At 36.8% G+C, this 16,436-nt stretch overlaps 1 protein-coding gene across 1 annotated transcript in view; it reads right to left on the reverse strand.

Annotated features, from left to right (window-relative positions):
* The window catches only part of RXFP2 (relaxin family peptide receptor 2), a 76,079-nt gene that overhangs the window by 14,312 nt on the left and 45,331 nt on the right, over positions 1–16,436 (reverse strand). Inside the window, 5 exon segments of the mRNA XM_044668960.1 lie at positions 1,868–1,939; positions 2,051–2,122; positions 6,554–6,625; positions 8,555–8,626; positions 13,771–13,842. Of these exon segments, the coding sequence (XP_044524895.1) occupies positions 1,868–1,939; positions 2,051–2,122; positions 6,554–6,625; positions 8,555–8,626; positions 13,771–13,842 (360 nt within the window).

A 16,436-nucleotide genomic window follows, 5' to 3' on the forward strand; every position in this document is an offset into this window, starting at 1 on the left:
TACTCCTCACCACAGCGGAATGCTATTGAAGTGAAGGTGTTGAGGTGTCTGAGGTCCAACTTCCCAATTTCTTTCTGTGTTGGGGTTCAACATTAGCAGTAATCTAACATAACAGGAAGTTAGATGTAGCCCTATTTCAAGATTTCAAGGGATGGCTGAAATCTCAAGATTCCAAGAAAATCTTGACATCGTGAGGTTCAGGAGGATTTAGGGTATATATCCCAGAAAAACAATTCTCTTAGGATGCCTGGTTTCCATAAAAATTGCCACCTGAAAGCTTCCAGTGTCATCCCATATGGAACTTATTTGTCCAGGATTCACCCCCTTCCCAAAATATGCACTATTGAATAATAGGTATAGAAAATGCCTAAAGCCATTCCCCACAGTTACAGATGGGAAACTGGCCATTGAAAGAGGCTGAAACCTTCCTTTAAAATTTAAAAAAAAAAAAAGGTTTGATTTAGATAAAAGAACCTGATTCTCACTTTACCCATACTTTACCCCATGTAAAGATGTCTTTTTGCCCAGTGAGAAAGATGTAGTTCAATCAATTTGACTCTTTTAAAGGCAGAAATGACATCTAAGGGAGCTATTCAGTTACAGTTACTGAATAATGACCCAGTCCCTCTGACTTCCAGGCCTGCATGAGGTCCTATTCAACTTCCTTTAAAAAAAAAAAAAAAAAGAAACCACTATGTTTCTCCTGATGAGCAAACAGTCCTGCACACATAAATGAACTCCTGGGAAGAAGGCCTGTGGGGAGAAGAGGAAAAAGTTGCTTTTCATTAAACCCATGATTTCTGTTCTATTCAGAGGCTTGTGAATTTTTAGGACCTAGATTTCTGATAAAGCTGTCCAAGGGCTGGTCCTTCCTCTGTGGTCATGAACAGATTTAGCATTATATTTTCCACCATTTCATTAAATAAGAACCATAATCATAAGAGAATTGCCTGGGGACATTGAGAAGGTAAGGGACTTCCCCAGGGTTATATCATCTGTCTGATGAACATCCCCTTCTCTGTCCTCAGGACTTAAACACATACATATTTGGCCCTAAAGCTACCTTTCTTAATAATGCCATGCTGACTTTTGATAAGAACTATACAAAAATGAAAGATTTGAACTTAGAGAGGCAGGAACACATCCAGCATAGGTAGTGTACTATTAGTCCTACTTGGTGGAAAGAACAATTTATAGATCAGTCACCCTTTCTGGAAAAAGAGAGAGGGGAGCAAATGGATACACAGAAGAACCATAATGTCCTTATTATAATGTAAAATCCTTGAGGGCAGGGACTGTCTTTTGCCTCTTTTTGTATTTCCAGGGCTTAGGACAATGCCTGGCACATAGGAGGCCCATAATAAATATAGATTGACTGATTGATTGTTAACATAATTTTAAAACTTTGAACTTTTAAAAGACTAGTAAATGAAAGTTTTCTTAATTTTCATAGATTTGAAAACTTTATTTCTCTTATTGACTGAAAATAATGATGCAAGATGAATATTCAATACTTCTGTAAATTGTGGGAAGGAGGAGGTGGGTTTTTAAAAAAATAATTATTACATGCTTCATTCTACTTTGTGAAATTGTACAATGAAGTTCTCTATCTGAACTTAGTCTTCAGGAAGACTTCCTTAGCTTTCAAAGGTGGATAAAATCTTTTTATGGGTTGATAGGGAGAAAGAGTTTTTATGTATTCAATAAATACTAGATGATAACAGTGCTGATAATTATTTTTTTATCATTCAAGGAGAGGCTTACCAGTTATACTATGTGTGAAATACCTATTTAAAAGGCATGCTTTTCTAGCTAAGATAGCATAGCCTCAGTAATTATGATGGCTATATTAAAATATTTCACTTACAGAGATTGAAGGTATTTCAGACTTTTAAAGTGGTTTTCATCAAGGTAAGATAGTGGATTGTAAGACAGATTCCTAAAAAATAAAAAGAGAACAACATCTCTTATCAGGAAGAGAAAAAGAAGGTATGTTATTATTTAAAAAATTCAAAATGAGTGGGATTTTGAAGGAAAAAGTTTTACTTACAATTTTTGTAGAAGTTTCAGGTCTTTAAAAATATGCTGGGGTAAGTCCATGATCATGTTGTTAGACAGATCCCTGGTAAAGATGGTGAGAAATCATGACAACTAGAAGTCTGTGTATTAAATTATATAGAGAACAAATATGGCATTCTCTGTACTGCCATTATAGTTCCATTGGAGACAACAGAAAAACTGAATCTTACCTAACAAGATATTTTACTCATTACTTCACAACATGACCCTTTGAACTAGCTAAGTTAATTTAATGATATGATTATGGTCTTGAGAATCAGAGGACCAGGGTTCAAATCACACCTGAGATACTATCTATGAAACCTTGGGAAAGTATTTTCATTTTCTTGGACTCCAGTTTCCTTATTCCTAAAATGAAAGCACTGAACAATGATTCTAGACAAGTGATGATAAAGCATGTTACCTATTTATTGACAGAGGTGAAAAACCAAAAAGAGTAATGTCATATTCTTGGGCTCAGTCCATGAAGGAATCTGTTTTTCTTAAGTTTCTATATTTATTGTGAGGAATTTTTTTTCTTTTTTCTTTTTCTCATTTTTCTTTTTTCTCTTCCTTTATTTGTCTCCCCATTTCAGGGTTAATGGGGTGGTATGTCAAAAAATTAAAATAAAAAATCAAATCAAATCAAAATAAAAGGGGCTCATTGAAGTATTTAAACATTTTTTAAAAAAATATTTTATAAAACTTTTATTAAAAATATTTTTAAAAATCACAGATTTTTTTGGGGGGCAGCTGGGTAGCTCAGTGGATTGAGAGCTAAGCCTAGAGACAGGAGGTCCTAGATTCAAATCCGGCCTCAGACACTTCCCAGCTGTGTGACCCTAGGCAAGTCACTTGACCCCCATTGCCCACCCTTACCACTCTTCCACCAAGGAACCAAAACACAGAAGTTAAGGGTTAAAAAAAAATCACAGAAAAGAACAGAAGGTCCAAAAGAATTCCAGCCAAGTAGGAAAAGCTTAGAAGTTACATGTTGAATTTATTTAAAAGAAAACCAAACTACACATAATAGAGATTTGAAATTTGATGTAGAGTCCTTCTCTTCTATTTTCTTATTTATGAAATATGCTGGGAAATGCCTATTTTATTTTGGTGTTTATTAAGTTCATTGTTTACATATATACAAACATACACAGAGAAACATGTACACGAATGTATGAATAAATAAAAATTAGTCGCTGGAATATATGGCCTCTGAGGACCCTTGTAGTTCTAGATATATGATACTTTAAATCATTATTACCTCACTTCTTCAGAATATGACATTTTTCCTTGGTAATTGCTCAAAGACAGATGTGATCTTAATGGATTTAAATGGGATTAATCCAACCTGGAGTTCTCCACCAAATTATATTCCTCACTTCCTTCAGGATCCAGCTGAAATTAGCTCTAAGAAATCTCTCTCCTGAATAATCCTACCCAGTTTGGTCTATGTTTAGGTTTATACAATCAAATCTACAAACCTCTTATGCCTAGCATGAGCCATACTTTACATATATAAGGAGCTTCCAAAATATTTAATGAATCTATTCATGCTGTCTATAACCACAATTTCATCAAAAGCAGCATAATTCTTCCCATTCATTCTAAAGAGGCTGCCATTCACAAATAGAATTGGGGTTAAGTCAGTCTGTGGGGTTTTTTGTTCTGATAAAATAGTACACAGAACATGAACCACTGGAACTTCCACTGGCTTGTCACTAAAGACAGCTTGGGGGAGGGATAAAATGAAATTAGTATAGAAAAGGAGAAAGTTCTATATCCTTTTCCCCAAAGGTCACATAACAGAAAAATTGCTAATTATGCTTCTCTGAGAAATATCTTATGCACTTTCACTCAGACCCTTCTACTCACTGGTTGTGGTAGCAAAAGATGGAATATTTCTTGCTTCTGATTGGATTGCCACTTCTATACTTTTTCTCTATGACCAACACTTAGCAATGCATCCTCAGGCTATTCAATTTTTTTTCTTCCAATTCAGAACCTGATCTCTATCTACTAACCACCCAGGACATTGTTCTTCTATTCTCAATAAAATCACTATCCAATTCAATCCTCCTCAAGCCCTAGGGGCTTCCAAGTTCTTTAATCTACTCAATTCAGATGACCTTCTTTTTTTTTTTTAACCCCTACCTTCCATCTTCGAATCAATACTATGTATTGGTTCCAAGGAAGAGTGGTAAGGGCTAGTCAATATGGGATAAGTGACTTGCTTAGGGTCACACAGCTAGGAAGTGTCTCAGGCCAGATTTGAAGAACCTCCCATCTCTAGGCTTGGCTCTGAATCCACTGAGCCACCTAGCTGCCCTCAATTCAGATGATCTTGTCATCATCCACAAGTATTTTATGTCATTGTTTACTAATTCTGAAATTCTTTTATCTGATAATAATCTTTTATTATTCCATTTTCCCTTCTGTCTTATAACCTCTAACTCTGCTCTTAATCTTTACTTTGACATCTACTTAGATCTTTTATAGCCTCCCTTTTTCTATCTTAACTCATTGGTTAATCTGTTCAACTCTACATCATTTTCTACACTCAAATCCTTTACCCTCTTGTCTTACCACTGATCTAGCCTTGTCAAGCCACAACTATTGATTGCTACCATCTTGTGCTGCTCTCATTCATATTCATATGCTGCTCAGTCAGTCAATAGTTAACAAGCTGACTGACTGACTGACAAAATCCTACCACCTGCTGTCTTCACTTAATTCATGTACTGTTGAAAAGAACTAGGAAAAATTTCATAAAACCATTTTAATAGGGTCTACTACAAATTTATATTATATGTTATCAACTGGGTTTTCATTACAGCAAGGCAACCTTTTTATACCTCCCAAATCACTTCACAATCTCGCCCACAGAACAAACATTCTTATCTCTCAAGATTCTCACAGCATCCCCTGCACATACATTTGTACTTCATACTTCACCAAAAATATTGCAGTCATTCAATGAGAGCATTGTAAGTTTGGAGGACATTTGTGCCCCATTCTGGCTAAGCTGACCTCTGAGACTTTATTTGTTTCCCAGTACTTGGTGGTTCAAAGGATTTTCTACCGCAAAATATTTTGAATTCCAATTCCAAAAACATATTTTTTGTGCATACCTCTCCTTCCCAACAAAAGAGAGAATGTGGGCTAAATGAAATTGATTATCTCATTTAGCCCAACACCCGATTTTTATTAGACTCACCATAAGCATAATTTTCTTGCTGTTCAGGTGTTTTTCAGTCATGGCCAACTCTTCATGACACCATTTGGGAGTTTCCTGGCCAAGATACTGGATTGATTTTCTATTTCTATTTCTCCATCTCATTTTACAGATGAGGAACTGAGGCAGAGTTAAATTATTTGCCCAGGGTGACAGAGCTAGTAAGTATTTGGAGTCAGATTTGAAATCAAGAAGATGAGTTTTCCTGACTTCAGACCTGGCACTCTATCCAGTGAGACACCTAATGGCCCATAAACATAATAGATAGAGACCTATCTTTTTTCATGGTAGATATTGAAAATCTAGCTGACATGAGACTAGGATATTTCTTTTTTACACATCGATACAATTTTTAATAATTGTTTTCTGACATTTTGTAATCCATGTTTTCTCCCTCCTTCTTTCTCTTCCCACTTCCCTAGGACACCAGGTAATATTATATATGTTGTACATGTGTTAGCATATAATAAACATGACCATATTCATCATGTTGTGAAAGAAGACACATATCACATACACTAGAGAAAAGTTCATGGAGACACTGGGATAGTTTTAACAGAGCAATAACTAGAAATTTCTGTACCCAAATCAATGACAGTGATTGTTGACAGTGAAGCAGAAATGAGTGGTATCACCTGAGGTGTCTCTTTTAGGGGTAGTGAGTATGCACTGGTACATAATAAGATTCTACATTGTTAAAGAGGAGAAAAGTGTCCTAGGATGAGGCCACTATACAGACCACTGGGGCTAGAAGAGGTAGGGGATAAAGTCTCTCAAAATTTCCAATTGGAGCAGTGAGGTGGTGTAGTGGGTAGAGCACCAGGCCTAGAGTCTGGAAGACTTGAGTTCACCTGTGGCTTCAGACACTCACTAGCTGTGTAACCCTAGGCAAATCACTTAACCCTCTTTGCCTCAGTTTCCTCCTTCTCTGTGAAGTGAATTAGAGAAAGAAATGGTAAACGATTCCAATATCTTTGCCAAGAAAACTTCCAATGAGGTCACAGAAAGATATGATTAAAAATGACTGAACAACAAGAACTACAATGTACTCAATTCCCATGCAGGGGCAATAGCCCAGTAAATCCAGGTTAGTTATGATTCTGATTTTGCATATCCAATAATCAATGGGAGCAAGATGATTTTAAGGGAAAATGCAACGAGCACAATATATTAGCAGCTTTGTCATTACAATTCTTACGTATAGCTTATACAATTCATTTTTTAAGCTTTAATATTTTCCTCATAGACACTACTACTTACAATTCTCCTAAATTTTTTAATGAGGAAAAGGTCTTGTCTGGAACAAAATCAATTTGATTTCTAGGAAGAAACCTGCAAGACAGAGCAAGAGCCATCAGTGGTTACTTTTTCCAATAATTAGGACATTCTGTGAGCTGTCATAGATCCAGGATTAATTGAAAGCTTCTTTTGAAGTCTCCCAGGGAAGGAAGCATCTTTTGATACAGAATTCAGTCAGTGTTGCTGTCTTATCTCCCACCAAGTGGTGTTTGCTGTGTGATAAGAACATGGGTCATCTTCTCCCTAGCCAATACTGTCTAATGTGATTCAATGAGAGGAGTGTGATTGACCAAGGGAAGAAGCATTTAACTTTGAACATTGGTTATTTTGGTAACTGTATCTTTCTCATGTTACCTCAGAGATTCTCAAATTAGAGAGCATAACCCTGTAGATAGAAATTATATTTGGATTGTTTACTTTTCTTTAAGAGAAAGCTGGAAAGAACAAAACTGAGGCTGCTCACCCAATCCTCTTAGAGTACAAGCAAATTTTAAATTCTAAGTAACTTCTTTAGCATTTTCTGTCTCTGGTATTCTAGTTTTCCTTTCTTCAATAAAGAGAGAAAGGAAAAATAATAGGTAAGACATAAACCATATTCTCCCCATTTCAAATTTTCAGGTAATCAAAGTGATGATTTACATCTTGTAGGTGGAGTGCTCTTTTCTCATGCAAACTAATATTAATGCCAAGAAAAATGATAATGGGAGCTGTTTCTAGATTTGTTAGAAGGAAAAGAAAATGGAATATGCGTTGTATCTAGAGGAACTGAATTTAAATTCATGCCCTTTTGTTTAGTACCAATGTACCTTGGCCAACTCATCCCACCTCTTCAAGCTCTCACTGCCTTAGTCTGTAAATGAGAAGGGTTGTATGGCAGAGTGTGGCTAGGGCACTGGGCTTGAAGGCAGGAAAATGTGGGTTCAAGTCTCTCAGTAGACATTTGCTAGTTGTGTGACGCTAGACAAGTCACTTAATCTTGCTCAACCTCATCTGTAAAATAAGGGAGCTGGATTCAGTGGTCTAAGCAACCTTTCAGCATTCTAGAAAACAATGATCTTGTGATCCTAGATGTATACTTAAAAATAATACTTCTAAATAATAACCACCAAGAAAACAGGCAGAAGTCAGGATGGGTTTCTAACCAATGTGAAGATTCTCTTTAATCATTGTCACTAATAATAATAATAGCTAGCTTTTATATAATGTTTTATGCTTTACAAAGTATTTGACAAAAATGTTCATTTCATTCGCAACAATCCTGGCAGGAAGGAGCAGTTATTATCCCCATTTTACAAATGAGGGAACTGAAACAGACTGAACTTAAGTGACTTACCCAGGGTCAAATAGCAATAAATATTTGAGGCTAGATTTGAACTTAGGTTTTCCTGACATAAGTACGGTTCAGCACTTTATCCATTGTATCACCTAGCTATTCACTGATGCTGCATTATGGTCAGTCTGAAAGGCAGAAAAAGACTGGGCAGTGAGGAAGCTTAAGTAGTAGCCATGAAGATAAGAGAAGAGTTGTGGTCTCAAACCGGGGAAGTCCCAGAAGTCAGCTTGGCCAGGACTGGGGCATTAACATATGCCATGCCTGTAATGCTCTTCCTCCTCATTTTTGCCTCAGCATCTTGCAAGACTCAGCTTAAGTCTCACTTCTTTTTTTTTTTTTTTTTAAGCATGTTGTCTTTTCCATTAAAATGTGAGCTTCTTGAGGGAAGTCTCTTTTCCCTCTGCTTTACAATAGAATAAATTGGAATAAAGTCAGAACTTATTTAATGCTTTTGGACTCTCTGACAGAAAGAATGGAAAATAGAACCTTATACTAGTGGCCTAAATGGTTAGCAAAGTCATGTTATGTCATTTCAGTTCCAAATCGAAGTTATAACTGAAATACTGTTTTTTAAACATTTTTATTCAGTATTTGTTCCAGATTCACAAATAAGTCTATTATGTACTTACAGCACTGTGAGCTCATCACAAGCCAGAAAGGTGGAATTCATTAGGGACTTAATCTGATTGCCTTCCAAATCCCTGAAAACCAAGAAAAGCCACGTATCATGTCAAGGAGCAAAGGGATCTGATTCTGAGCCCCTGCCAGCCCCATCTAGGCCCATCCTTGTTCCCTTTCTTCCCAGTTGCTGATGGCAAGGTTAAAATGATGAGCTGGGGGCCCCTTTTGGTGTTTTGCCCTTTCAGTCAGCATTAGCACTTTATTTCAAGCACGGAGATTGTTTTCCCCTGAGTGCTTCCATGTGACAACTTCATCTGTCACGTCCTCCTTTTGAGATTCTTCAGTTACACAGTGAAACTGCAGGTTAGTGCTCTGAAGAGTGAAGAATGATTCCCTCCATCTCAGAGGACTCCCTTCTTGACATTCACCCAGCTCGCTGTTCACTCAAAGCTCTCCTCTACTCTTTCCCCATATTGTATAGCCAGCTTCCCTCCCATTTAATCCCTTATGGATTTGAAGATGGTTATTATGCTGTCACTTAGCCTGCTCTTCAGACTAAAAGCCTTCAACTCCTTTGTTCTTTCTTTGCAAGACCAATTTGTTCTCCTCTGGACTATCTAATTTTTCCATGTCACTCCTAAAATGTGTTTAAGATAAACACAGTAATCTCATAAAGGCCTTAGCAGCACCAAATATAACAGAAAACTTAGGTGCTAATTTCCAGCCTCTCTTAGATCATCCTTCCGGTAATGCATTCAAGTAGTAAGTGAAGGTTGTGAGCAATTTTCTCATTCTAAGTATTTAAGAAAGAATTAAGAAAAAACTCTATTTTGATTTTGCATTCATTACATCAAAATGTTCTGAAATCTCTTTATTTCCCTTAAATTGGTCGCATGCTTTGTGAAGTCTCCCTAAAACAAAAATGAGAAGAAAAATCCCACTGAATTTTTGTCTCCTATAAAGCCTGGGTCGTCTATGAATATTGTAGGTCTCTTACTTCCATTGTTTCTGTTTAGCCCCTCAGGGGTTACATGGTTTCAGATTCTTCAGTCATGGGCATAAGGGACTTCTAGTAGAACTTTAGAGTTGTTAGGAAGGTTGGGACAGTCATCCAGAAACCAGATAAAGGGACAAGGAAATGGCAGGGCAAAGGGAGCAAGTGTATATCAAGCACCTATTATGTGCCAGCTAGGTGGCACAGTAGATAGAGTGCCCATCCTGGAGTCAGAAAGACTCATCTTCCTGAATTCAAATATGGCCTCAGATACTTACTACCTGTGTGACCCTGGGCAAGTCACCTAATCACATTTATCTCAGTTTCCTCTTTTGTAAAATGAGCTGGAGAAAGAAACGGCAAACCAGCATCTTTGCCAAAAAAAAAAACAAAAAAAAAACAAAAAACCCCAAATGGTGTCACAGTCAGACCAGACTGAAACTACTAACGAATAATAATAAGAAGATTATGTGTCAGGCACAGTGTCTGAAAAGTTTTTTAAGGCAGGGCCAGTGGATGGGTCTGAAGGATAATTGCAGGAGAGTTTCCTAGTACATATAATAGCCAGGAGAAACTTATGACAATCTCTAGGGAAAAGGCTGTCATCCCTATAGCTTCTGTCCCTTTCCAAGCTTGAGATGTTCAATCCACTACCCTGCCTCATTGGCCTTCTAGAAGATAGATTTACACCTAAAAAGGAGCAAAGGACCATAGTTCTAGAGCTGGAAGGAATGTCAGAGGCCACCCTGTCCTTTTATTTTAAAGATGAGGAAACAAGTTCTGCAGACAGAGAAAGTGACTTGCCCCATCCCCCAAAGGCAGTTAAGTGGCATAGCTAGGATTTGAAGTTCAGGTCATTTGTCCGAATCCTTTTCAGCTATCTTGTGTGACTTTGGGCAAGTCAATTCCTACCTCTGGTCATCAGTTTCATCTGTAAAATGAAGAGATTGGTGTTAGGTTTTAGAGATGACCGACTTGAAAGAGAGATAGCTATGCAGGGAGGGGGGAAATGACTGGCAGCTACCCATAATTCCTTCCATTGATTATTACCTGGGCTATAAAAGCATATTACCACTCAACTGCTATTGTTCTTGTTATGTTGTACCTGCTACTCTCCATGGCATCTGATTTAGCAGATTTTCAATTCACCAAGCACTGGCTACTTCCCTAATATATTCCAGGCAGTTAGCTAGGTGGCAAGAATTCATCTTGCATTCAAATGTGACCTCAGACACTCACTAACAGTGTGACCATGGGTAAGTTACTTAACCCTATTTGATTCACTTTTCATATAAGAAAATTCAGGAATCAGAATGAAAAGCATAGTAGAAGTCACTTGGGTGGGGATCAATAGAGCGAAGAGAAATCATATTGTCTTGGAAATATACCACAAACAACTAAATAAAGGAAATAATGTAGGTGATAAATTTAGGAAATTTAGGAAACACATTACAATTCTGGCAGAAAAGGTTGCTACAGTAGTGATGAGGGAACTTCACTTCTCTGTACATCTGTTAGTTTTATCTCTGCCAAAAGCAGAGCAGTGGATACATTCTTGACTTGCCTATAATGATAATTTTCTTTTTGAAAAGATTCAGGAAGCAATAAAGAAAACACTATTCTAGAAAGAATAATGAAGAATTTGTCACTAAATTTAGGGAGAAAGAAGCAACTACTACATATTTAGGGTTTATAATAGAAAATGAGAAGAAATATTTGGATTTATACACTTCATCTTAGGAAAGAAGGACAGAGAAAGGAAAGGTTAGGTTCCATGGCCTAAAATTCTATAAGGATAGTTGGATAGAGAAAGATAGGAAATTCTCACAAATGTATCATCAAAGGTATGAGTTTTGTGTTGTTTAAATTATTCTAAGCCCTGGGAGATTATGTCTCCCAGTACTCCCTGCTACAACTTTCCCCAACACCTCCACTTCCTTTGTGGGAGGTGTTGGAGAAAGTATAAAAGAGAGAATTGTTTTTTTTTTAAGGCAATGGGGGTTAAGTGACTTGCCCAGGGTCACACAGCTGGGAAGTGTCTGAGGTCAGATTTGAACCTAGGACCTTCCAGTTTCTATGTATTCCCCACATATCTCTTCACTTGTTCATCCTGGCCACACTAATTCCTTGTTTATAATTTCCTCAGTGTGTTTACTATATGTGTCCATTCTTCCCACTGATATTTTGTATAGTTGTGGGATATTATACCCTAGGTTTATGAGGGAATAGTCTGTCACTACTTTTTTTTTTTTTTTACTCAATTAAATGATTTTGTTTTGAAGTAATCATGTCTTTGGCTAACTTGTAAAGGCAAACATATGGGTTGAGGCTTGTCAGCTATTGTTTTAGAGCAATGGCTCCCAAACTTTTTTGGCCTATCTCCCCCTTTCCAGAAAAAATATTACTTAGCGCCCCCTGGAAATTATGAAACTATTTATTGAACTCAGAATAGAATGTAATACAAAAAATATGTGGCCATCACCGCTTCCCTGGATTGTTGCAGCACCCACCAGGGGCAGTAGTGCCCACTTTGGGAATCACTGTTTTAGAGGATAGAAACTTATGGGGTACCTTGAGCCTATCTATCTCCTGGAGGATACTCTGAATTGTGTGTGTAGTAGAATTAGAAGTCACACTGTGAAATTCATTCAGGATCTTCATCTTGGATGCTCTCGTGCCATACGTATCAGTGGGGTGAACAATTAGCATTTTTCCTTTTTTTTTTTTCAGAATATAGTCAGTTTAAATGAAATGCTAAAACCAAGAGGGTGAAATTAATAGAGATATTAAAGTAAAATCCTAGGCAAGTTCAAATAGATCAACTCCCCAAGCACAAGATAGAAACAGTATGTATATATAAAAATTTACGTCAAAAAGATGGGGTTTTAAAAGACTAAAACTTCAGAATGATACATTAAACTAAGACAATAACAATAACAAAATTCTATCTTAGGCTCATAATTTTCAGAAGAGGAGATAGTCTTGCTAGTGTCTACTGTGGTTGGAACACATCTGGAGAATTATGTTTGATTCCTGGGATCATATTTTAGGAAGGAAGTGGGCAATTTAGAAACTATCCAGCGGAAGGAGCCCAGGAAGATGAAGGCACTAGAAATCACGGCATATATAGATTAGTTAAAGGAAATGGGAAGGTTCAGTCTGGAGAAGAAAAGACTAAGGCTCATGAGAACTGCCTTAAATATGTTAAATATGCAAGATAGATATCCTTATTCTGTTTGGTCTTCAAAGGCAGAACTAGGAACAATGGGTAGAGATTGAAAAGAACCAGATTTTAGCCTGATGTAGGGAAAAACTTTCTGACAATTGGAACTGTGCAAAGTAGAATGGATTACCAACCTAAGTAGGGAGTTCTTCCTTACTAGAAGTCATCTATCAAAGGCTAGATGAAAATTTAGCAGGTGCATTGTAGAGATCACCAATGGAATAGATGGCTATGGAATTCTCTAATTCTGATATCTTTTCCTTCTTCCCTGTTTTTCCACTGCATAGAGGTTAAAAGCAAGATCATACAGTCCTTTGATCATAACTTAATAGATGTAGTGCTAGAAGGGCCCTCAGAGGCCATATGTCCAATTCCATTATTTTACAGTTCAGGAAACTAAGAAATTGTGACTTGTCCAAGGTTGCCCAGTAGGTAGCTTGTTCTTCTTACTTGTTTTTGTATGTATGTTTCATTTTCCTTTTCTCAACTGCATGGAAAGTTAAGACAGGAACAACACTGGGATATGACTTATTTACAGCTTTTGTCAAAGCAAGTGATTGAAACAGAAAATTGGAGATGAAATATGAATGGACATCTGAGGATGTCTCATCAATAGATATGCAAAAAGGGCAGCAATAAAATATTTTTAAATGTGAAGAAAAATATAAGTATAAATGGTGATACAAATGAAGTAATTTTGTTATTACTTTTATCAATTTCATATATTATCTTCATAAATGAAGTCATAGATTTTATAATTTCTTTTACAACATTTCTTTTCTCTTGCTTGTTTTTGGTATATTCAAATGCTTGTATTTGATGATCAAGTTCACAAAAAAATTAAAAACCCAATGATCATGATTTCTGAGTTAAGATTTAGCTACTACCAACATATTAACAAGTTTACTCCTTGTTTAAACTTTGTTGTAAAATATTCGTCACTTTTGCCCTGACTTTATTCATCTGAATGAATATGCAATTAGAACTTTACCATACAGTTTACTTACACCCAATTAAGATGAGGCATGTGGCTGCACATCTCCTTGGGGAGGGCTTCCAAGTGATTATTGATCATAGACCTTTATAAATGGAAGATATTAATTAGAAATAAAACCTTTTATCTTTAAACAAAAACAAACCAAATCTTGATCTAATTTTTTTTTGGTCCTATGATTCTGATATCTGGTTGCTTAAAGAGACTTTTTTAAAGATCTGAATTAAAATTCATTCTCAGATGCATAGCTATGTGACTCTGAGCAAGTCACTTAATCCTGTTTGCCTCAGTTTCCTCATATGTAAAATGACCTGGGAAAAGAAATGTCAAACCACTCCAGTATCTTTGCCAAGAAAACCACAAATCAGGTCACGAAGAGTTAGATGTTACTGAAAAAGAACTATATTCCAGGCACTCTGAAAAGCCCTGGGGATATGAAGAGGCAAAAGAAAGCCCCTGCCCTCAACAGGTTCATAATCTAACAAGGGAGGCAATAACAATCCAATATGTACAAATAGACTATTTATAGGATAAAAAGAAAATAATCAAAAGAGAGAAGACACTAGATTTAAGAGAGGTTGAGAAAGGTTTCCTGTAGATGATGGCATTTTTAATGAAACTTAAAGGAAGCCAGGGAAACTAGTAGGTAGAGATAGGGAGTGAGAGTGGTCTAGGCATAGGGGATGGTCAGAAAAAAATGCCCAGAGTTAAGTGGAGTGTCTTGTTCATGGAATAGCAAGGAGAACAGGATCACTAGATTAAAGAGTATATGGTGGGAGTAATGTTTAAGAAAGGTGGGTATGTATAAGGGTTGAGTTATGAAGGACTTTGAACATCAAATAGGGCATTTTGTATTTGATCCTGGAAGCGACAGGGAGTACTGGAGTTTATTGAGCAATGGGGTGACGTGCTTTAAACTTTGTTGTTGCAAAGATAAAATCTTTAGGAAAATCACTTTAGTAGTTGAATGGAGAATGGATTGGAGTGGGGAGAGATCTGAAGTAAACAGACTCTAGCAGGTTATTGCAATAGTCAAGACTGAGGTGATGAGGGATTGCACTAGTGGTGGCAATTAAATCAATAGAGTTAGAGACTAGGATTAGGATCCAGAAGAAGCACCTGAGAAAGAACAGATAGGTAGGAAGAGAATTTGGGCAGAGTGATGACCTGAAAACCTAGAGAGAAGAGAGTATTAATATGAGAGTGATCAATCATTTTGAGGGCTACAGAGAGGTCAAGAAGAATGAGGATTGAGAAAAAGAATGAGGATTGTGGTGGGAGGGTTGAGAGGGTTGGGAATAAGGAACTAGGTAGTGCAGGATAGGGAGTAGAATTTGGATGATAACCTACAGAGGTTTGGAATTATTTTCCTATAAGGTATAACCAGGAGTAAGAATGTTCATTATTGAGTGGAAGGAATTACTCTTCTTTCCAAAGGAGACTGGAGATCAGATTGGAGACAAGTACGGTATGAGATGGAAGGCACATGGTCAATCGGTCACATGGGAGATTTCACTTCATTACTTCTCTTTCCTCTGAAGGCTGGAAATTAGTCAGGAGATGGAAGTCCTGCTTCCCACCAACTTCTCTCTTTTTCTAATCCCTCAGGGGGCATGTGAGGCAGCAGGAAATGGAAGTCACAGGGTCAAAGGAAAGTCTCATTCCACTTTTAACCTAGTGATCAGGTGGGTGCAGCAGAATGTGGAAGATTTGCCTGCAGGACTTGTGGGTGCAGATGAAGGTCTATCCCTGGCCCTGTAAAGTTTCCTTTTTGGGACACATGCAACAGAAGTTGGACAGCTAGTGTATGCCAGATGTAAGATTTAGACCACCTCTTGATCTCCTACCTCATGTTGCCTTTCAAAGAGCTCTTTTAGGATAAGAAAACTAATTTTTTTAACTAGTCTTTATCTGACATTGAAAAAGAAGAATTAGAGATAGGAAAATAAACTTAGACTGGGCAAATATGATATGCAAACTGAGTTAAAAGTACCATCTAGTTTTGCTTTATAAAATGAAACTTTATTTATATATATGTATATATGTCTCCAGTAATAATTTTAAAGTACACATAGTTTGAAATGATAATTGTCCTTATTATTACAAGTATGAAATCATATACTATACATAGCATGTCTTTCTTTAGGGCATACTTAATTTCCAGATGTTCAGGAACTCTGCTGGAAATAGCATTCAATCTGAAGGGCCATCGAGAGAAGAATGTAAAGAAAATCATCTCTCATGCAGGTTAAGATGGAAGATGTAGTCTATAATGATGAACTCACTTTGACATAAGGAAAAATGATACTTTAATTCTTATCATAAAGGAACATACTTTCTAACTAGTACTCCATTCCCATGCATTAATAAACACTGGAGAAAATGCAGTTTTCAGCAAGGTGTTTTGTTTGTTTGTTTGTTTTTAGTAAGACAAAGGCATTGTATTTTTCCTGGATATGTTGTAGAAAGAACACTGGCCTTTTAATTGAGAGAGGTGAGTTTTAGTCTAAATTCTGACATTTAGTGTAAAACTAAAATTTATAAATGGTTAAGTGATTTGCTCTGGGTCACACAGTGGATAAATGAAAACTATATTTTTCAGTGTTTAGGGATCCAGGAGCTTCCTGGGACCAATTTTTAGTGGGGGCATTTATACCTTGGAAATGAGAAAATGCTAAA

This window comes from Gracilinanus agilis, chromosome 3 (assembly GCF_016433145.1).
Source record: "Gracilinanus agilis isolate LMUSP501 chromosome 3, AgileGrace, whole genome shotgun sequence".
Classification (NCBI taxonomy): Eukaryota; Metazoa; Chordata; class Mammalia; order Didelphimorphia; family Didelphidae; genus Gracilinanus; species Gracilinanus agilis.